The 24,189-nt window shown below is 32.5% G+C and overlaps 1 protein-coding gene and 1 long non-coding RNA gene across 6 annotated transcripts; both read left to right on the top strand.

Moving 5' to 3' along the window:
- The first annotated feature begins 1,765 nt into the window (after positions 1–1,765).
- Positions 1,766–6,211, top strand: LOC124440248. Its single transcript, XR_006946631.1, has 2 exons — positions 1,766–2,050; positions 5,726–6,211. It is a non-coding gene; the product is annotated as an uncharacterized LOC124440248 (long non-coding RNA).
- Positions 6,212–15,055: 8,844 nt separating this feature from the next.
- Positions 15,056–24,180, top strand: LOC124439841. 5 transcript variants are annotated; one of them, XM_046990103.1, is made up of 9 exons: positions 15,056–15,460; positions 15,573–15,751; positions 15,845–15,955; positions 16,288–16,329; positions 16,467–16,562; positions 22,017–22,142; positions 22,300–22,344; positions 22,758–22,841; positions 23,213–24,180. In XM_046990103.1, the coding sequence occupies exons 2-9, from the start codon at positions 15,598–15,600 to the stop codon at positions 23,878–23,880; spliced, it is 1,326 nt and encodes a 441-aa protein (XP_046846059.1). In that variant the 5' UTR covers positions 15,056–15,460; positions 15,573–15,597; the 3' UTR covers positions 23,881–24,180. The 5 variants fall into 5 exon arrangements, with proteins under 5 accessions (XP_046846059.1, XP_046846058.1, XP_046846060.1 ...); XM_046990102.1 differs by having other exon boundaries at positions 15,056–15,751; XM_046990104.1 differs by lacking the exons at positions 15,056–15,460; positions 15,573–15,751; positions 15,845–15,955; positions 16,288–16,329 and adding an exon at positions 19,069–19,214 and having other exon boundaries at positions 16,467–18,419.
- The last annotated feature ends 9 nt before the right edge of the window (positions 24,181–24,189 follow it).

The following is a 24,189-nucleotide window of genomic DNA, read 5'->3' as shown; positions in this document are numbered from 1 at the left end:
AAGCGCACGCATGGCAGGTTAACAATGTGTCATCCATTCAACTGAACACTGTTTGTCTCATTGATGTAAATCACTTCCTTTTTACTTCCTTTTTTAGCAACGACTTACCACCTGTGCAAGACTGAATTTAAAGCCAACTATGCATAATATTAATCCATAATATAAAGCCGACTATTATTTATTCATTATCAATTCTTACTTTTGGCTACAGTGCAGTTTTATTTTAGTCATTAAAGAGGACGTAAAGCGCACAAAGTCAAGTTCGTAAGTGGAAAGTGTTTTATGTAAAAGCCATTTTGTTTATATGGCCAATGCTAATCTTAAGCCCGGCGCACACGAGAGCTACTTGCTTAGTAAAATGTTAGTCGTGCCAAGTGGCGCGTTAGTCCTTTTTCGGACGACTTTTGCCATTCCAGGCAGGACTGGCAAATATCTAACATGTTTGATAATTTTTTGCCACGCGACGCGTAATGCTTTGTCGAATTGTCCGTGTGCGGCGTCTTGAAGCAAATTTCTTTCTGATAAGGCCTTAAATTGATGTTGGAGATAAAACACGATAGTTATAATTTAAATGAGAGAATAATGACCAACGTCACTCGAAATTCATAAAGAAATTTTTATTACCTTAAAGCAATGTATGGTCTCACAAAAAGTTCAGTAAATCATTGATGAATAAAAGTTGCTGTTGTAAAAAGTTAATGACATGAACCCAGTCAATAGATTAGTAGGATTTAAACATTATATAAGTTTGTTATTTTCATTTTCACAATTACATATTTCTATATAATGAGAAAATACGGAAAAATATCAAGCAAATTCATTATCATAAGCATTTGGTCGTTTTCAACTTGCCCAAATCGTCTAACGCCTCAAAAAATCAAGTTTAGCTCGTGTTTAAAATCATGAACTTAACTATGAAAATTTTTTAGTCAATAACCTGAATAAATGGGACTCCGTTGTCTTACCATTATCATAGTTATGAATAAAAACTATATTATGAGTAGTGATTTTATAAAAGAGGTCTTAATAACGGTGAGACCTTCGCAAATATTTACAATGATCAAAAAAGAACTGTCTTCCTTAATGGTCAGCTAACAACATGCATATTAAATCGAACGCTGACACGCATGGCAGGTTAACAATGTGTCATCCATTCAACTGAACATTGTTTGTCTCATTGATGTAAATCACTTCCTTTTTACTTCCTTTTTTAGCAAAGACTTACCACCTGTGCAAGACTGAATTTAAAGCCGACATACATAATATTAATCCATAATATAAAGCCGACGATACATAATATTAATTAAGGATTATTATTCAGTTTATTCTCTGATGATGGCTTTGGAATGAAGCCGACTATGATTTATCCCCATTGTAAATTCTTACTTTTGGCTAGAGTATAGTTTTATTTTAGTCATTAGAGAGGACGTAGGGCGTTACAAGTTAATCTTTATAATGGTAAAGTGTTTTGTGTAAATGCAATTTTCTTTATATCACCAAAGATAAACTTGAGATCTTCTGATTATTCTCATCTTACCTGGTGATAGAGTGGTTTAGTTTTCTGTTCTGTCATGGTGTAAGTAATTTGACACCTCAAACAGCATTAGTTTTATCATGAAGAACATGCTAATTTATGCAAACAGGAATGTCATTACCATCATTACCAGTGAATGTAAAAAGCGCTTACGCCTACACGTCATCTTACTTACGCTAATTAGCATATAACATATAAGTTTTGATTTGTTCGTTTGAGGTCATTTTTCATCGTGAGTCGTGACGCGCTAGGAGCTTGTCAAGGTTTTATCACAAAAAATGCCAAAGAGTCAGAAGTCCGTACATACGGAACACTACAAAATTAGGAGAAAGAGTCCTCTCAGTTGTAGGAGCTGCCGAAATCACGGAATAATCGTTCATATTAAAGGTCATAAACATGACTGTGTTCATAAAGACTGCACGTGTAATTTATGTATGGTGCCTGCTGAAGAAAGACGTCACACGGCTGCAAGAATAGCATTATATAGAGAAAATCAACGTTTATTAGAATCATAAGGTATGTTGTATAACAATCTACGCTTTCTTGTTCAATGTTAATTTAATACAATATTTGATTTTCCCAACAATTCCTACACTATATGCGATGTTCGTTTGGTGAAAGGATAAAAATCACACTTTGTCCAACTAGACAAGTTTCATTTTCTTATGCTCAATTTCTCTAAAGCGATCTTAGCTAGCAAACTGTTTTTTCACACATCATTACGATAGACAATATCTTTCAAGAAATATTTGTGTGAAAAATGAGCTGACTCACTTGAATGGCATTATTGTCGAGAAAAATCAAACATGAGTTAGAAGCATAGTAACGACATAGTCTTGGGTCGAGAGAAAAAATTTTATTCCAGAATGAGAAATATTTCATTTAAAAATCATACGAAAGTTATTTACGTTCTTCTTTCTATAGAACTTTTATTATTTTGAAATGAGTAAAACCAAAAATATTTTCAATGTGGCAACAACCGCCACTTTGCCAATAAGAAGCATTTTTAGTATTTTTGCATACCACGTGGTAGAAACTTAGCTCTCTTCAGTAAAATGTTTGCGCTGAATGATATTGTGTGCGTGTCATCGGAGGAAAAATCATTTGCTGAAAAGACAGCTACATTTACCGTTTGCATTGAGTTAATACATTACAAATTTTTGTTCGGCCATGGCGAGCTCTTTGGCATTGTGAACTAATACAAATGAACTGAATCACTATTTTCACATTATTTCTTCAAGTATTGGATAGCAAGAATCGTTTCTACAAGGCCACCGTTTTGGTCTACACAATTCAGACACGTTTATACTTTACCTGAATGCTTTTGAATGGGAGTGTTATTCTAACCGATTTAAAATTATGTTATTATTCGTTCACATTATATGGTCACTTATGATTTTGCGCAACGTATAGTTTGGGTTCTAATCTTGCGCCAAATATGTATAACATTTTGCAATTGTATAAACCTAGATTGTACAGGTTTAACACCAAAAAGTGCATAGAGCGTAAGTTAATGAAATTATTTACTGAACGAAGATAGGTTTACATTTATATGTTTCTACGAGACCACGCTTTCAAACAAAGAACTGAATCAATTTAAAGTTGAGAAAAATTTTTTTGTTTCACCCTTATAATGTTGGCAAAAAAATATCATAATTATTTTCAACTTTACACCATGCATTGCAAACACTGTGTAGTATGTCGGTTTTAAAATGGAGTCAGAATATCACCAATTGAAGAACTACGTTTTGATGTATGTTCTACAAATACTTATAACCATGACAAGCAGACAATTTTAATACGACAGATTCCGAATATAAACATCTCGTTTTCTTGATATTGAAGATGATACATGAGCTTATACAACAGATTGTGTAATATTTGTCTTTATTCCAAAGATATCGTCAGACTAAGAGATTACAAAGCAGGCTGTGAATCATAATTATTTACACACAGAATTGACAGTTTCGTAATTGAGAGAGTTACAAGACTAAAAAATACGCTTGTAAGATCAGGGTCAGAGTCAACGTCAGGAAGTGAGAAAAGGTGTGAGATGTAGTTTGATGTCTGGACAACTGAGTAAATGTTGCAAGATAACACTAGAACTGTTGTAATTTGTAGCATGTTGGGTTAGTCTTGTGTGTAGGTTTCGTTCTGTTTTACCTATGTATGCATGACCACAACCAGGACATTTAAATTTATATACAACATTGTCTTTAACGTGTTCCGGAATTTTGTCCTTTTTTGGACAGAAAATTGATGTCTTTTTTGTTTGATATATAACTATACGTTTGATGGGGATTTTTTAAGCTACGGCTAGTCTTACGAAGAAGATTGAAAACCAAACGTTCACCCTGTTAGCCTATATATGGTATTCTAAAGAAGATTTTACGTAGTCATTGTCGGTCTTTTGTTTGGGAGGGGGGTTATTTTTGGCTGTGATTTTGGTTTTGAGTTTATGGTTTGAGTTTTGCATTTATAAGATGCCATCTCACACCTTTTCTCACTTCCTGACGTTGACTCCGACCTTGACACCCGTACCGTTTAATCATTATAATCTGATTCCAATTAACACCAAATTCTTATATCGCTGTAATAATAATAATCTTAAACTACATATCTCTATTTCAAATTATCTCTAAGAAATTATCTCTATTTCAAATGTAAATCTTGTAGCTCTCTCAATTACGTAACTGTCACTTCCGCGTGTAAATATGAAATAAAAGTTTCACAGCCTACCTTGTAAACTATTAGTCTGACGATGTCCTTGGAATAGAGACGAAATAATACACAATTTGCTGTCTAAACTCTTGTATCATATTCAATATCAAGAAAACGAGATGTCTATATTCGGAATCTGTTTTATTTTCTTCTATAAATACTAAGAGCCCTAATTTTGAGTTTTCTAAATGACTTTTTATGTTGGAATGTGTTTTCATCATACAACCAAACTGGCTTCAGGATTGAGCAAAATATTATAACCACCAATTTGAAAATTAAAATACGTTTATAACAAAGTTATTGATTATGAATTTCTTAAGATAAAAATCAGCAAATGATGTAATGCATGAAGACATTTAATGAAACATTGTCCCAGCAAACGTATAAAGCGCTATTGTTCATAAACTGCTGTTCACAGGCAAAATTACTTGACCAGAAAATCTTCTTTGTTATGAGCCGTTTATAAACAACAGGTTAATTTCTATAGCATAAACTTTTTGGGTAAGGTATATCTTAAACAGGATTTGGACATTGAAGAAAAGAATCTAAAACCCAATCTACTACATATCTTACTCTGCAAAATTCTATAGTTAGTGTGAGGCAAACCGCAATCTTAAAAAAAAGCAAAGCCATTGAACTAAAATACATGGAACGCTACCTGTAATACAAAAGTCAAATAACTTTTTCAAGCGAGATTACTTACACCAAGACAAGCGTGTGTAGTCGATCAATTTTCGAGAGAATCTAGAAAAACTACACACGCGTGTCTAGGTGTAAGTTTTGGCTTCAGTTATTTGCTTCAGATAGCGTTGTATGTATTTTAGTTCAAGGGTCAAAGCTGTCTACATTTATGAATAACATCTGCTTCCTGAGTTCATATAAAGTTTCAAAGATGATTTCTCGATTTGATTCTTTAAAATAATTGATAAGATTGGTTTTGTAAACTTTCTTTAACTAATTTTCCATTTTGAGTTTTTTTTGTTTTTGTCATTTTTAAAGTGCTCGGCTACAAAAGTGCTTGAGTGAAGAAAATGTTTGGCTTGTATTTTATGATTACCGATAATATCAGTGCGGATTTAACACAATTTCAAAAATAACAAAGACTTATGTACATGGTGCGAGTCTGGCCTGGCTAATGAATACAATGAAATATTCGCTAGTTGCAATGACTCAGCGTTCAAAGATTAAAAATCATATAATCTTAATTGGCAAAAAATCAATGGCAATATGTTGATTAAGGTCCTATCAAAAGATTATTGAAAAGATAGTGAGATAATGTTCAACTATAGCAAAACTATATTTGAACATTATTGTCTTCTCAATATTGTCTTTATCAATGTATGAAACTGAAGGTGTTAATTTTGGGAAATTCTATCACTAGGTGTAAGTTTGTTAGCATATGCCTGCGTAAAACAAACAATCACATGACACAAAAACTTAATTTGCAATTTGTGATTTTATCTTTTATAGATGAATTGCAAAACCACATGCACATGGAAAAAAAAGCCAAGTAACAAAGATATTCTTTTAACATTTCTTCCAATCCACCCCACAAAGTTGTAGCTGATTTACCACGAACGTATGTTAAAAATCCAACATCAATTCCGCCGAATATCCAGCTGCTCGTAAAAATATTTCCAAACCAACGTCCTGATTTGCTCGAAATGATCTTTGGACGTAACAGTGATGACTTCATGTACACCATCAAGTACATTGATGGTCTAATAAAAGATGCTGAATTACTTCCACGACCATCAAGAAGCTTTCCACTCACCAATACCGGTCAATGTTCATACGGCTTTATACCAACCAGTTCTTTCAACAACCCTCACCACTATCAAAGGCATGAACACACCCAATTTTAACATTTAAGGATTGAAAATCATTTTGTACGAGATATTTTATTTTATTTATTTACGGGAATTATACTTTAGTTATTTGTGCATGCAAAACAAAGTTTGTTTTTTTCCATTCATTTTGGGTTCACTAAGGCCTGTTTCAAACCTCGCATTTTATAAGAGCCGAATGCATTTAAAACAAAAGTAATGAGGAACTTTATCTCATTTTCTATGTAGCTACATTGAAAACATTTTCAATGTTTTTATTTAGCACATATTTATTTCTTATGGTAAAATTTATTGCATTGTGTTATCAAACTATTTCAGCGCATTTTTGTATTTGTTCATGTCATTTGTAAAAAGTGAGCAATAATATTTTCCACCAAATATAAGCATTCCTTCAGCACTGCTTTTAGTCTACTTTTCAATTCCACTCGTCCATATGAATACAGAGAAAAACACAAAATTCGAAATATCTTTCCCCCAATTGATTTAACTAACTGGTTTGTCAAAAAATTTCAATGCTAAAGAGTTAACCAAGTGTGTCCTTTGAAGACATCACCGTAGTTTATCAAATACGCACCATAAGAAAACACTTACCCGCTTGTCAATATCCTTTATGTAAAGTTTTCGACAAAAATTATAACATCCAAATTCCAAACCGTTTTCCTGTTGAATGAAACTCACATCGACATAACAAAAAAATTCAATAAAGAATCTTATTTTGTGCTAACTGAATCAAGTCGTACAAATCACCAATCATGTATAAATCGTGTCTAACTACGAGTTTGAATATTATTATATTCAAGAAGGTGGAAAGACTTTGAAACAAAATAATAAACATCGCTTATGCATTTCAGTCACGGTAAGTATATAAAGCAAAGTTACAATTCGACAAGGTTTTCCAAAAGTGACATTATAACGTGTGAAGTGTCACCAGTACCTAAGTTAACACATACATATCAATAAGCATCACTGTAATACGAAGGCTTTCGGACTTTTACAAATTTTTACAAAATAAAGATCGAAATTTTGACAACAGAGTGATCAAAGAATTCTTATATATCGAGGATCATGTCCAATGCATAAACTTAATGTATGATCTACACAGATCATGTATGCATCACACACACTATGCATGATCCACAAACACTATGTATGATCCACACATACCATGTATGATCCACATACACAATGTGCAAGAATGACCCCATCTATAATTTTTAAATAACCAAAATGACACCAACTTGCAGATGGATCAGTATGAACAACAAATTTTTGCGATTTTTTTGCAAGCATCCTTTTAGTTCGCTTCTGGTGCAAAAGTCCTTTAAAAGTTACTCGACATGTAACATTTTAAAAGTATAAAAAAATTGATACATCGACTCAATAATGTGAGCTCACCTTAATCTTTATAACGTTCCATTTATTCCACTGTTTTACCCATTATCATAGTTATGAGGAAAAATTATATTAGGAATAGAGATTTTATATAAGAGGTCTTAATAACGGTGAGACCTTTGCAAATATTTGCACTGATTAGAAAAGAACTGTATTCCTTAATGGTCAGCTAACAACATGCATTTCAAAAGCCAAGTGAAAGAATTTGTTTTTGTTGAAGTAAATAGTATCACGAATATGTGTTTCTACCGTCAAATTTGAGTATTGTTAGTCGCTAAATGTCATAATACTAATCGTGCATGTCGTAATAACATGATAAAATGGTGGAACTAATATTAATAGATTCACAACATTGATCAAAATGTTTCCATTGTGACGATCTTTTATTTCAAGAACAAAGCTCACTATGGAATAAGCAGCGATACTTTAACCTAAACGCAACAACTCATCAAGATATAATGCCATAAAGTTAAAAATCTCTGTACAATGTAAGCTTAAAGTACACCATGTTAGCTTTGTTAAGTTAAGTATTAAAATTTAAATAGAAAATACAAAGAACTAAATATACAATAATGAACTAAAATATGAGTACATACCATAAAATATCATCATTCCACGCTGGATAACTATGAAATATCATCATCTACGTTGGTAATTATGAAATATCATCATCTACGTTGGTAACTATGAAATATCATCATTTACGTTGGTAACTATGGAATATCATCATCTACATTTATAACTATGACATATCATCATCTACGTTGGTAACTATGAAATATCATCATTTACGTTGGTAACTATGGAATATGATCATCTACATTTATAACTATGACATATCATCATCTACGTTGGTAACTATGAAATATCCTCATCTACATTTGTAACTATGACATATCATCTACGTTGGTAGCTATGAAATATCATCATCTACGTTGGTAACTATGAAATATCATCATCTACGTTTGTAACGTTGACACATGGCCAAACTACCACTGTGTTATAGCGGCAACACTGCTATAGGTTACCGTTACAAACGAATTGATGAGCGAGTATATATTAGACAAATTTAAGTCATTGGCAAATTCGTTGACACGTGAACAAACAACCACTGTGTGTTTAATGTGTAAGTTCGCCAGACTTTAAAATAAAAAGGGCTAAATTGCATATAAATTAAGAATCGCAGAGGAATTAAAGAGATGGACATCACGAGATGGAAGAACGTATCACTATTGGTTCTTTTATTGTTTATATGTGAGCATCTAGCTCACATTCTGCACAAACGGTGAATTTTTAGCCTCGCGTGGCCAAAAATATCAAACATGTTTGGTATGCGAGAAAAGGTTGCATGAGTCGTAAAACTCAGTAAAAGTCCTCCGCACACAGCGAGTTATCGACTGAGCTAACCGACACAAGTAACTTTTAGCTCAGTAATAGCTCTCGTGTGCTGCAGGCATTACTTGCACAAAATGTGCACATGGTTATAACAATCTTTGAGGTATTTTTCAATGTTTTTTTTATAATTTTTTTGCATTGCAAAGATAGCACTTGTATTGTTGTCATTAGGTTAGTATTTTTACGAATGATATAACTATTAGAGGTAGTGAAAACTGCTCTCCGGTTGTTTCAGAGCTCCCTTTGACAATTTTTGTTAATACAAACCATCTCAGGATGTGTCATCCATTCAACTGAACACTGTTTGTCTCATTGATGTAAATCACTTCCTTTTTACTTCCTTTTTTAGCAACGACTTACCACCTGTGCAAGACTGAATTTAAAGCCAACTATGCATAATATTAATCCATAATATAAAGCCGACTATTATTTATTCATTATCAATTCTTACTTTTGGCTACAGTGCAGTTTTATTTTAGTCATTAAAGAGGATGTAAAGCGCACAAAGTCATGTTCGTAAGTGGAAAGTGTTTTATGTAAAAGCCATTTTGTTTATGTGGCCAATGTTTATATGGCCCGGCGCACACGAGAGCTACTTGCTTAGTAAAATGTTAGTCGTGCCAAGTGGCGCGTTAGTCCTTTTTTGGACGACTTTTGCCATTCAAGGCAGGACTGGCAAATATCTAACATGTTTGATAATTTTTTGCCACGCGACGCGTAATGCTTTGTCGAATTGTCCGTGTGCGGCGTCTTGAAGCAAATTTCTTTCTGATAAGGCCTTAAATTGTCTGAAGATGTCTTGAGTAAAGACGAAACGTCACAATAAATTTAACTTTACAATTCGTTTTTTTTTTGTCTATTTCTATGGCTATAATCAGAACTTTATGTTGGGCATTAATTTTTATCAAATGAACTGAATCACTATTTTTATATTATTTTTTTAAGTTTGGATAGCAAAAATCATTTTTACAAGGCCACCGTTTCGGTCTACACAATTCAGACACGTTTATACTTAACCTGAATGCTTTTGCATGGGAGTGTTATTCTAACCGATTAAAAATTATATAATTATGTGTTCACATTATGTATTTCGCCTCCGTACCCTCAATGGCGGCGATCATGCAGGCTTCAAATATGGCGGCCAAGTTAGCCTTCCAGTTGTATTAGAGTTCATTTTATAAAACATTGTCTTTAAAGAGTTCCGGAATTTTGTCCTTTTTAGGACAGAAAATTGATGTCTTTTTTGTTTGATATATAACTATAAGTTTGATGGGGATTTTTAAGCTACGGCGGAATTTTACGAAGAAGATTGAAAACCTAACGTTCACCCTGTTTCTCTAAATATGGCATTCTAAAGAAGACTTTACGGAGGTCATTGTCAGTCTTTTGTTTGGGATTGGGGTTATTTTTGGCTGTGATTTTGGTTTTGAGTTTATGGTTTGAGTTTTGCATTTATAAGATGCCATCTCACACCATTTCTCACTTCCTGACGTTAACTCCGACCTTGACACCCGTACCGTTTAATTATTATAATCTGATTCCAATTAACACCAAATTCTTAATTCTTAATTCCTAATTATCGCTGTAATAATAATAATCTTAAACTACATATCTCTATTTCAAATTATCTCTAAGAAATTATCTCTATTTCAAATGTAATTCTTGTTGCTCTCTCAATTACGTAACTGTCACTTCCGCGTGTAAATATGAAATAAAAGTTTCACAGCCTGCCTTGTAAACTATTAGTCTGACGATGTCCTTGGATTAGAGACGAAATAATACACAATCTGTTGTCTAAACTCTTGTATCATCTTCAATATCAAGAAAACGATATGTCTATATTCGGAATCTGTTTTATTTTCTTCTATAAATACTAAGAGCCCTAATTTTGAGTTTTCTAGATGACTTTTTATGTTGCAATATGTTTCATCATACAACCAAACTGGCTTCAGGATTGAGAAAAATATTATAACCACCAATATGAAAATTAAAATACGTTTATAACAAAGTTATTGATTATGAATATCTCAAGATAAGAATCAGCAAATGGTGTAATGCATGAAGACAGTTAATGAAATATTGTCCCAGCAAACGTATAAAGCGCTATTGTAATAATAATAATCTTAAACTACATATCTCTATTTCAAATTATCTCTAAGAAATTATCTCTATTTCAAATGTAAATCTTGTTGTTCATAAACTGTTATTCACAGGCATAATTACTTGACCAGCAAATCTTCTTTGTTATGAGCCGTTTATAAACAATAGGTTGATTTGAATAGCGTAAACGTTTTGGGTAAGGTATATCTTAAACAGGATTAGGACATTGAAGAAAAGAATGTAAAACCCAATCTACTGCATATCTTACTCTGCAAAATTCTATAGTTACGTGTGAGGCAAGCAGCTATCTTAAAAAAAGCAAAACCATTGAACTAAAATACATGGAACGCTACCTGTAATACAAAAGTCTAATAATTTTTTCAAGCGAGATTACACCAAGACAATCGCGTTTAGTCAATTATTTCAGTTATTTGCTTCCGAAAGCGTTGTATGTATATTAGTTCATTGGTCAAAACTGTCTACATTTATGATTAACATCTGCTTCCTGAGTTCATATAAAGTTTCAAAGATGATAGTCTCAATTTGATTCTTAAAAATATTTTATAAGGTTTTTTAAACTTTCTTTTAACTAATTTTCCATTTTGAGTTTTTTGTTTTTTTCACTTTTAAAATGCTCGGCTACAAAAGTGCTCGAGTGAAGAAAATGTTTGGCTTGTATTTTTGTGATTACCGATAATATCAGTGCGGATTTAACAGAATTTCAAAAATAACAAAAATTTATATGCATGGTGCGAGTCTGGCCTGGCTCCTGAATACAAAGAAATATTCGCTATTTGCAATGACTCTGCGTTCAAAGATTAAAAATCATGTAATCTTAATTGGCACAAAATCAATGGCAATATGTTGATTAAGGTACTATCAAATAGTTATTGAAAAAATAGTGAGATAGTGTTCAACTTTAGCAAAACTATGAAACTGAAGGTGTTAATTTTGGGAAATTTTGTGACCAGGTGTAGGTTTGTTAGCATATGCCTGCGTGTTTGACAGAATAGGGATGCGTAAAACAAACAATCACGTGACACAAAAACTTAATTTGCAATTTGTGATTTTATCTTTTATAGATGAATCGCAAAAGCCACATGCACATTAAAAAAAAGAAGAAAAAAAGCCAAAAGGAAACTAACAAAGATAATCTTCAATTATTTCTTGATATTCTTCTATTACATCGAGGGCCTAACAAAAGATATTCTTCTGTTACATCGATGGTCTAGTGAAAGATGCTGAATTACTTCCACGACCATCAAGAAGCTTTTCACTCACCAATACCGGTCAATGTTCATACGGCTTTATACCAACCAGTTCTTTCAACAACCCTCACCACTATCAAAGGCATCAACACAACCAACATACCCAATTTTAACATTTAAATTTGAAGATCATTTTGCACAAGAGATTTTATTTTATTTGTTTACGGGAATTATACTTTAGTTCTTTGTGCATGCAAAACAAAGTTTGTTTTCCATTCATTTTGGGTTCACTAAGGCCTGTTTCAAACGTCGCATTTTATAAGAGCCGAATGCATTTAAAACAAAAATAATGAGGAACTTTATCTCATTTTCTATATAGCTACATTGAAAACATTTTCAATGTTTTTATTTAGCACATATTTATTTCTTATGGTAAAATTTATTGCATTGTGTTATCAAACTATTTCAGCGCATTTTTGTATTTGTTCATGTCCTTTGTAAAAAGTGAGCAATAATATTTTCCACCAAATATAAGCATTCCTTCAGTACTGCTTTTAGTCTACTTTTCAATTCCACTCGTTCAAATAAATACAGAGAAAAACACAAAATTTGAAATATCTTTTCCCCAATTGATTTAACTAACTGGTTTGAAAAAAAATTTCAATGCTAAAGTGTTAACCAATTGTGTCCTTTGAAGACATCACCGTAGTTCATCAAATACGCACCATAAGAAAACACTTACCCGCTTGTCAATATCCTTTATGCAGAATTTTCGACAAAATTTATAACATCCAAATTCCAAACCATTTTCCTGTTGAATGAAACTCACATCGACATAACAAAAAAATTCAATAAAGAATCTTATTTGTGCTAACTAAATCAAGTCGTGTGTATAATGTAAGTTCGCCAGACTTTAAAATAAAAAAGACTAAATTGCATATAAGTTAAAAATCGCAGAGGAATTAAAGCAGACAAGTGGCAAAAAACTTCGGAATAATATTATTTGCATGTTAAAACATACTTTATTCTCAACTTTGTTCTCATAACATCATGAAATTTTTGTAAATATGTAGTTGAGTGGGTGAATGGGTATTTGTTCATCACTTCGTTTGTAATCGATATTTTGCTGTTTGTTCACGAGATGGAAGAACGTATCACTATTGGTTCTTTTATTGTTTATATGTGAGCATCTAGCTCACATTCTGCACAAACGGTGAAGTTTTTGCCTCGCGTGGCCAAAAATATCAAACATCTTTGGTATGCGAGAAAAGGTTGCATGAGTCGTAAAACTCAGTAAAATTCCTCCGCATACAGCGAGTTATCGCCTGAGCTAACCGACACAAGTAACTTTTAGCTCAGCTGATAGCTCTCGTGTGCTGCAGGCATTACTTGCACAAAATGTGCACATGGTTATAACAGTCTTTGAGGTATTTTTCAATGTCTTTTTTTATAACTTTTTTCGCATTGCAAAGATAGCACTTGTATTGTTGTCATTAGGTTAGTATTTTTACGAATGATATAACTATTAGAGGTAGTGAAAACTGCTCTCCGGATTGTTTCAGAGCTCCCTTTGACAATTTTTGTTAATACAAACCATCTCAGGATGTGTCATCCATTCAACTGAACACTGTTTAGTGATTTTTAAAGTTTCACTTCCACTTTCTTTTTCATTATTATTTCCAGGACAGTCTGTAATTTTTTTAGGAGAGAGTCGAGTCTTACATGATGAGATATTGTGTATTGATTGGTTCAAAATTTATAGTGAAAACACTAAACTTATAGCTACCACTGTTTAACCGGATGCTAATAAATAATGAGAATATAGATAAATGTTTGTAGATGCACATGCACGAAAGATGAAACTTATTTACGTGACTAACCATACACAATACATTAGTAAATGGCAATATGCCATCTGCAGTCTTCAGTGCACAATATGGTGCAAATGAGCAGTCAATTGTCTAATGGGTAATATGATGCAATATAAAAATTTATGAAATGAATAAATTATTTGCAATGACCTTATTGGCTTTATCGTAATTATCAAACTACTTATATTTAAAAACGACCTGATCTCAAAGTTCAACACACCACTTTCTACTGACACCATCTTTACTTATATAACAAAGAAATGCGGGTCATAAGTCCAATATAAAAAATATTTAAGACATCTTTGTTCGTCAAATATTTTAAATTCCATTGATAAGTACATTTTTAATCAAAAATACTTAATTGTTTTGTTTGTTTGAATTTGTCAGTTAATAAACTTGATTTTTCAACAAAGTTAACAGATTTTTTGAATTTTGCGTTTTTGACTGGTCTGAAGAGGGAATATATTTTTAAAGAAGCTGTTTCTGTGCATTAAAAGTACTGTGATTCAGTCATATTCCCTGTTTAAAATTCACTTACCTAAAATAGTTATTAAACAGAGGTATTTATTTAAAATATCATATTGTTAACCCTTTACTGGAGGTTATGAGACGAGTTTTTATATTGGTTTTTAAGTGTTTTGTGATCGAGTCATATTTGAATTTACTAACTGTTTAAAGTTCATTCGCCTAAAATATTTGTTAAACAGAAATATTCTTTATTAAAAACGTCTTCTGATAATTTCATCAGGAAGTAATGGAAGTTACTCACATCCCGTACAATTTACTATAGAAGTAAATTAATAAAAGTGAAATCGAAAGTTCTACAAACTTCAGTTGATACAAGTCTCTATGCATCACTTTGTGTTTACTATTTTCTAGAATGATCAAAACAAGGAGACATCTTTGTTCGTTGAATTTAGAGTACTTTCATTATACAAGCTTCCTGTCTAATTTACAAACAATGAGCACAAATAAGGCATATAACCTCATTAAAACGTAAAATGAGTACATTTTGATTTTGTTAGAGAACAGTGGTCGACTGAAAAGACAAGAAGAAACCAAGAAAATTCATAAAATCACAGAAGAATAAAAACATTGTTTATTTCAAATCGGTATATACAGAGTACAAACCGTGATATATATAGAAATATTCCAAAGAAATATTGGCGTCTGTAAGTCAAAAAACAATCGAGCATTCCAGTTCGGCTGGATATTGAATCACAGATAACTTAACTTGGTGATAAAGTTGGATATTCCACTGTGTAATAGGACACTGCTAAATCTTGCGTGCGTTAACTTGAACAACTTTCAAGTGGTTGTCTTCAGTTTAAACGTTTAAAACTTTTTATGAAAGAACAAAGGCATCGAGCCAGTCATCGAGAATAACATATCGTGAGTGATTCTGAATAACTGAACACAACTCGCCATTTTTGGCTAACGAAATGCTACAGGTTTAGGTGCAGCAAGCCACCACGTGAGATAATGAGGACTGGTTTATATTTAGGTGTATATTTGTTAAAGTCATAAAGATGTCACTCAAGATAGAAGTACCAAAATTTCTCAAATGCCCGGAGTGTGAAGAAAAATACAGCACAAAAAAGAACAGACGGGTGATCGATTCATGTGGACATCCACGATGTTTCTCGTGTTTAGTGAAAGATAATGATTGTACAATTTGTAAAAGTGAGTAAAATTGATGCTTCACTGACGACAGTCAAAACAAGTTAGCTTGTTATTATTGCATACTTATTATCAGCAAGCTTATATCATTTCTAGCAATATTGAGCAGGCGTAGAAGTTCTCGTAGCTCTCTGAACAGTATCAATGATGAAAATGTAGACAGCGTAAATATTAATCGAGGTTCATTTAATGAATCTTTTTCAAAAGGTAACTTGTATAACTTGTATATTGGTTATATGACACATTTGTCGATTAGATATTATTGTGAAGGGCAAACTATCGAAATATAAACTATATATACAACTCGCAATTAACGTCAATTGTCAGTTGAATGGATAAAATAAAAGTATATAAATATATAAAGTCAGATAACTTAAGTAAGTTGATAATGTCATCTTCAGTTTCGCTTTGGAAACAAAAGGAAAAGTAAACGCTATCATGTTCCTTCATGTTTTACCTCTACTTTACCGAAAATGCAATCAGTTGTGCGACGCTCGTTCTTTGTCGTAGACTTACAGTTAAACTCATTTCCATTGTAGAACATTATATAAGAAGATTGTATAGTTACCCGATTTCTTCAGGTAAAACTATAATACAAGTGTAAAAATTAAATTGCTATTCTTCAGAATGAATTCCAGAGGATTATCGAATTAGATTGTTTTACAATTTGATATCAAATCCGATGGTTCCCTCACTAATCTCATTTCATAAATCAAAGATCAAAACTGCAGAAACCGTCAAAGATCTTTGGATTCTTGTATTAAACGGCCAACGTACAATGAAGACGATGAACTAAGCTATGACAAAAATCAAGGTATGATTGAAATGAAGCTGAGATAACTAAATTGATGAATGGGAAATTAGGAATATCAATGGAAATAGTGATTATTTTGTTAACATAGTCCACCACTCAATTTATGATAATACTGCTGACACTTGCATGTTTCAAATAAAGAAGGCTTTAACTCTGGATATTGGCTCTCCAAAATATTTCGCTTTATTTTGTCATAATGCCGTACTTGTTATTAATCATTACCTAAGTAATAGATACTCTATGGATCTAATATGGGTTTGCTGTAGCTATATAGGACATATAGTAACATTATTGGTCGATTTGTTATAAACACGAACTTAAAAGTGCAGTAATCGGGATAATATAGTGGACATGCTGTTATATAAGCTAGAGAAATACATAGCAATAATTGATTTGGTATAAATATTATCATCTATAACCAGGAACCCATGGAGCAGGTGGAACCAGGAGCCCCACATTCACCTTTTGACAATAGAAGCAATTTGACCACAAATATCATTTTCAGCAATGGATGCCGCTTAAAAAGTGTAAAAAATAAACAAACATGGATATTTTAAAACTGAATTTTGCAATAGGAGTAACATATAAAAGTGCTTATGTAGTTAATGTGTTTCCTCGTGTATGTATTTGTTACAGAAAAATTCAGTTTATAAAATGATAATAGGTGAGTTTTATACTCCTAAAATCCAAACAAATACAAATTTATTGAAATGACACCGGGAAATGAAACTTCATTTGGCTGTGGAAAGGATTGCTCCACATTATACAATAAAAACCTTGTAATTTTTATTGCGTTTTTCGAAATGGCGTCTTGTTAAGTTTAGTTTCAGTCCACGTTTACGTGGTAAAGCGTGCTAAAAATATACGTACTTATAATTAACGTTTCCTGCTCTTGTTTTAAATGACATGTAAATCATAAGAAAACGAAAATGTGCCGACACATATCACAAAGCAATGTTCTATGGTGCTAAAAATCGGCATTCGATTACTTCTATAAAGCCTCTGTTTTTAGTAAGGGGCGTGAAAAGTGGTAATTAAGCACGGATTTGCTCAGATTTGCTGATCAAGATAGTCAAACAGAAAGACACGGTTCACAATTGGTAAAACCAATTGCAATCGCTCAGTTGCTTCAGAATTTTTGCCACCTTTAAATTTATCCATTTTCAATTAACAAAAAAGTTTTATGTAAAAGGATTCACTACGTAAAATTTGAATACGTAACCATATCAAATACAGTTTTGACGCTACAACTAAATATTCATTAATCATTTTATGGCATTAAAAATACTTTTTATTGTTGCTATAGCATCTTAAATATTTTTGCTATACACAGCTATAGGGGTCACGTTGTGCATACATATACCTCTACCTATGAGCATAGTTAAAATAAAAAAACTTGTAAAATCTTGCCTGCATTCAAACCTTATGATTTTTATGCTGTATATATATATATGTTGCTCAAACTGTTTTATGTTTCTCCTGTACTGATTCTTTCAGTGCTTGTGACGTTATGACATTAGGTCGTTGCTTGATTCTGCGCAATATTTTATTGAACTTGAATTAAATTTCAAATGAAATGTTCTGCTACCGAGATAATCACGTGTAGATTTTAGTGCAAGGGATCGTGTAGGTCAAGGTGCAGGTTTGGACAAAAAACTCATGTGACCTCATGGGAAGGAAAGACTAATGTTGTCAGTGTTTTTAACATGATAAATGAATGCCAAATATCGTGGGAAACACACTAGTTTGGCCTGTTTATCTCAAGGAATGCAGAATTTTTATTTATAACATCCAAATGTGAACGCCCAGGCAAGTCCGTTGACGTTTAACTCAATTAATGCTTGTATTTCGATGCAGGTAAACCAGTCATGCTTAATAACTTAAACATATTGCATGAAATATAAAAATCTGGCGTATACCATGCGAATCAACGTTTAAAAAATATGCAAGAACTCAAAAAAGTAGAAATGTTGAATTAATTATGAGCATATTCTTTCGGTTATTGTATCGAAATTTTTTGGCATATTGAGACAATAGTATAATCCCAAAATGTCATTGAACTTATAGACTTCGACATTTCGTCCATGTATTCATTATTTCTTTTTAATCAATTTAGCGCCATCGTAATCAAGTTTTATCAAAATGCATTTTTATATTACTAGTCTCATTCAAATACGTCGAAATTTCATCATTTCCTTTTCCATGTACAAAAATGAGGAATGCATTCACGGTTTCTTCAAACACGATGCTCAATTTTCCCAAATGTACTGTGTACACACTGTGATCTTAGGAATAATTGCTATACTAGGTGTTTATTCAAAATAAATTCTTGACGTCACGCCAACTGCCCAAAGCAAACTTTGATTCACGAAGAACTATGTAAACCGAAAGAAAACCGGTATCTATGCAGGAAATAGTTATGCCTACATAGATGCTAAGAATATAACCGCTTTTACCGAATAACACATTGTGATGAAAAGTACTCGAAGGAAGGTTGTTATTTTAGTAATATGGAATCGCCAAAGTGTCTCGTTTGTCCTGAATGCAGCGAAAGGTACAACGACACAAAGAAAAGAAGATTGATCGATACATGCGGTCATCCTAGATGTTATTCTTGTCTTATGAAAGACAATCCATGTCCAGTTTGTGCTAGTAAGTCGTCAATGTAACATGTTCATGCCCATTTAATTTGTCTGGAATCTATGTTGTTGGTCCTATATATAATCAAATTTCATGCTCATATTGTTAAACAATTTTGCTAAACGTCTCCTATTTTTTGACAAATTCCTTCAGAAGTGAGCAAACGATTTTGAATGTGTACGCAATTCAATCAGAAATGCTTCGTTTTTACAACGATGAAAAGATTTCTATGGCTGTTCCTACCACGAAGGTCGTCGGGCAGTTTCTATACGAGACCAAAATAAACAATTAAACAAATTTCTAATGAGTTTTAGTTTTAAACAACAATACTGCACATATGTGATGATGTTTGCTAATTCTGATCATTATTGTACTAGAGGTTATGAAACTTTTGAGCGCGAATCCTCCAGATGATCACATCAATAAACATATCTGCTAGCTCTGCAAGGTTGTTTAGAAATTTTCATTCAGTTGCATAATGTCTTAAATTATGCACGTACTTACAACTATAAAATTCGGGATTTCTACGACGCTTTTATCAATAGTCATAAAATTTAAAAATTAAATAACTTCGCATTTTAAAAAAATGTGTGTCTGAAGACACAAAAAATAATATGAATATATATGTTTTATGGTATCCCATACAAATTATGCACTTGTAAAGCTGTATGTGAAACATACCAGGGCTCACACATTTAGGTTGAGGAAAACAAATCTGTGAAGATTTTTAATTAGCGACATTTAAATTTAAAATATTTCGAAATTGCCGTGTGTTTCCTTTCTTACAAGGTTCATTATTATATAATTTTAAGATTTTTCTTCAAGATGGGTGACGTTGTATGCGTGTTGTATATTTTATGGCATGAATGATTTCATAAAACGTGAACGGCTGTATTGATGAACAGTCATAAATCCATGTTAGATTTAAGAACTTTTAAATATCCTTGTTTATATTTTTTAAACTTTTGATTGACGTATAGAAGAATTTTCTCTTAACATAAAGTTTAAGTATAAGAGTCTGCATTGCATAACTCATTATCTCTTTAAATCTGAATTTTTGTCGAAGTTAGCACTGACAAAATTTTTGTCGATCTGCAGCATCGACACGAACAAACTTGGTTAAGACATAATTTTACAGAAATAATTTTAATTCCATTTGGACCATAAGAAGATTGGCTTCCTTTATTCAAGGTACATTAAATTGACCGAGAATTACAGGCATGCAAATAAGCAAACACGAGAGACATTATAAAGGATTTGGAATGGATTAAAATCAGTGAGGGAAAATTCATGTTATCGTATGAAATGTAAATGATGGCAAATAAATTGAAGTACATCCTTTACCGCTCCTTTGCGTTTGACATGTTTTACTGATCAGGAAACATTTAGAGCTTCATTGTGAACCGTGCCGTGGTATTTATTTTTTACAATGCTGTAAGCCGAAATTTGTCTGATTCTCTTTTTAACACGCAAACCGTTCTTGAGGTTGCGAAGCTCCAAGAGTATTAATTGTTTCTTGCGCTTTAGTTTTAGGGAAATTAATTCTCAATAACCGCATGTCAGGCAGTTGGACATTGTATTGGTAAAGATTCTAAACATCTTAGCAATTCATATTTACCTCACCTCATTCATGTCGACAGTGGATTCATGACTTCAAATTCTTGCATATCACGGTTTCAACAAAATGGAGTTAAAGTTCCCAAAATCGTTGACCATTTTCTTAATTGAAAATTTCTTTCTCCGTTAAACTTTCTGCATTTTATCTTTTAATGCAATCACTCTTTTCTAAAAAAGGATTTTATTGCAATAAAATGCAAAACTGCACCAACCGTTTGCCATTTTGTTTCGTCTTTCCATTTGCCTTCAATGAAATATTTTAACGTCGTTTTATGTATAGCGCTATTTATGCTATATCTGAGCATCACTTTTCATCTTGTATGCTTTTCGTTTTTTGAAATATAGCTACGAGTTGGCAACATTTCACTGAGACGTAGCTAAAACAGCATAGTGTTTTGTAATGAATGAAGCAAACAGTAAATACAGACTTTCTCGATCGAAGATTTACGATGAAACGTTATTTCGCAAGTGCCATTACCTCAAAAATTTTAAATCGTTATTTGTAATAATTTCATCGCTCATATTATTGGTTAAAATACATATGCCTATATTCTAGCGAATAATATGCATTGAAATCACTCGATAGTAGTCTTGCATGAAAAAGAAGACCTTCAAAGATAACCTATTGAGAAATTTCCAAGCCTGATCACTCTTCTAATCCTACTGGTGCATTCTCTAATGTTTTGCTGTTAGGAGTTCTATCGTATTCTCAGGAGCAGAGCTTTTTGCAATAGAAACGTAATTTATGCACGTAGCAGATAGTGGGACTTAACAGTGATCAAGAATTGAAATTATCAAAATAAATAAATTTCTAAAGGTGTTGTTTCTCACTGACCATACATATAGTCACTGTTTGTTCCCTATGCATTGGCCATATCAAATATTTCTGCTTATTTTTTAGGTAGCTATTACTTAAATATTAATTCGTTTATAATTACCAGTACTAGTTTTAGTAATAAAAAATAGAACAAAACAATAAATTTTCACTTTCAAGAATGATGTTTGCATTTCAATATTCGTCCAATCGCCTTAATTAGACTTGATGATTGCAACTTACTTTAGACTATATAGATATTTTACCTTCTCAGTGATTTGTAATAACCGCAACTTGCCAAGTAATTATTATTTATTAAACCCTGTGCCTACATTTTTATTGCAATTGTTTTATTTCTAAAAATTCTCTTTAATCTGTAACAGAACTTCCTCATGGACGACAAAGAGCAAGAACATTAAGTCGTGAAAAGATACATGAGGAAATACCGCAATACCACAGATTACTGTCGGATACATCTGTTAACACATTTACTGGCATGTTTAGAAAAGGTTAAATGTTATATTCTCATTTTTCTGATAAACCTGAGTTTACCGTATTACTCTTTGCAACGATTTCAAGTCGTTAGTACAATCACTCAAATAGAGCTTCAATTTTGACCTTTGATCGTCTTAAGACAGTCCAGTAACGAAGTCTTTTTTATTACAGATAGTTATCTGCGAACTCTGTACAGTTATGATCCAAATTCTAAAGGTAAGTAAATAAATTGAATAATGTTCATGTTTTCAAAAAGAGAAGTAACACATAAGCAACTTACTTACATGTATGCAATCTGCTTCCAACTTGCTAACTTTCTTTTGAAGACAAAATTAAGTTACCTTATAAAATAATTAAGTGACCTTATAAAAGAATTGGGAAATATTTTCAAGAGAAATTAGGTCTATAATCAAGACGATAAAGACGATTCACATTGTTATATGAGTGCTTTGATTTTTTATACATGTTGAAGATTGAGCCTTAGCATATTGCACTGCACCTGCGAGATGATACAACTTCACGGTTGCGACTATCTTTAAGTTGAATTGATAAAAAAAAACCCATCAAGAAATGATAAGATTGAACGGTAAAAGATCTATGCCAAGTGTGACTACGATTTATATTGTCAGGATATAACATGGAAGAAAAAATGCGAAAATATCGATCGTTGGAAATTTTGAACGATAGAGCAAGAGCAGGAAGTTTCTCATCAGGTGCGACCAATTGAAAACGTTCAACAATAAAGTAAATGGTTTGAACCCGGGAGTATCGTTACATGTTTGTAGATGTAGATCGTCCACTCTACTAAACTGGACGATCTCCATCTACAAACACGTAATGATTACGCAGATATCAAGAAGCTCAAGCAGTTGTTTAACGAAATATGTACTTACAAATGCCATTAATCTTTTAATTAAAAATAATCAAATAAATTTAAGAGAATTTTTCAATCTTTTTAACACTTCGAAGAATATCCTTTCTCTAAATATTACGACCGTGGATTCGAACAGCATCCAAACGATAATATTGCTTTTAGATGCAATTATATAATTATATAAGTCTCAATAAACTATGTTCTTTGTAGATGTTTCTAGCGAGGCATATATATCAACAGTTAACTGTAGTACTCCAGATCAAAGATCTCTATGCAGTTCTATTGATGAATTGAATGAAGATAACACAAAATCATCTTCTGATTCCACACCACACTCAGCAGGAGATTCAGTGAAACGGCCATCATGTCCTAAAACATGGCCATCATGCCCGGATCTTACTCATTATGAAAACATATGGCAAATGAGACAATCTACTATTGAAAGACGAAAACGACCAAGCTCGTTATATCAAATGAAATACTCCAGTTGCAACTCCCCACGAAGCTCAGGGGTATATTCACCACGTAGTTCTGGATACTGGTCGGAGCTGGAGCAACTCAGTGAGTCAGAAACACTGAGTCCATCTCCCAGTCCATTGAGTCAAGACACTGATAAAGATGACATTTCAATAACTGAAAAGTCCCAGGAGTCCGAGATCAACGAGTCCGACATCAACTTGAAAGGCGCATGGCAGATAACACGAGGTGTACTTCAGAAATGGCGATTTCAATCCAACCGACCACAATCAGAATGTCTTACGAACAACAGGAATTGCTCAAAACCAATTCAACGAATCAACTCTGTTAACATTGAGCAACACACAAAGAAAGTCTCAGAAAATAATACTGCCAGAAAAGCCTTCATGACAGACGTTTAGCACTTAGCCTCTATGACACATACAGTAAGAAGTTTTAAGTAATAAACTATAAAGACAAGTTTTTAAGACATAACTGTTTACAAGGTTACATATAGATATGCATGTAAAAAATGTCTATGGTAATTTTACATTGAGGAAATACAAAGTACAATAAACGACAGTAAATCAAAAATTTGCGCTTGTGCATGCATGATTTACATTTGTATCACATAAAGCAATATTCAATCTGGAAAACTAACAGAGATGATATGCTTGCTCTAAATTGTAATATTTTTTGAAATAAAAAAATAGAATTGAAAATTGACGTTA

The sequence above is a fragment of the Xenia sp. Carnegie-2017 genome, unplaced genomic scaffold (assembly GCF_021976095.1).
Source record: "Xenia sp. Carnegie-2017 unplaced genomic scaffold, XeniaSp_v1 HiC_scaffold_2, whole genome shotgun sequence".
Taxonomy (NCBI): Eukaryota; Metazoa; Cnidaria; class Anthozoa; order Malacalcyonacea; family Xeniidae; genus Xenia; species Xenia sp. Carnegie-2017.
Note: the sequence above shows the minus strand (reverse complement) of the source record. Positions and strands in the feature narration are given on the sequence as shown.

Coding starts and splice junctions, on each gene's coding strand:
- LOC124439841 (XM_046990103.1), top strand. CDS start 15,598: ATGTCACTCAAGATAGAAGTACCAAAATTTCTCAAATGCCCGGAGTGT. Junction 15,752..15,844: donor TGATTGTACAATTTGTAAAA/GTGAGTAAAATT, acceptor TATCATTTCTAG/CAATATTGAGCAGGCGTAGA. Junction 22,842..23,212: donor AGCAGGAAGTTTCTCATCAG/GTGCGACCAATT, acceptor TGTTCTTTGTAG/ATGTTTCTAGCGAGGCATAT.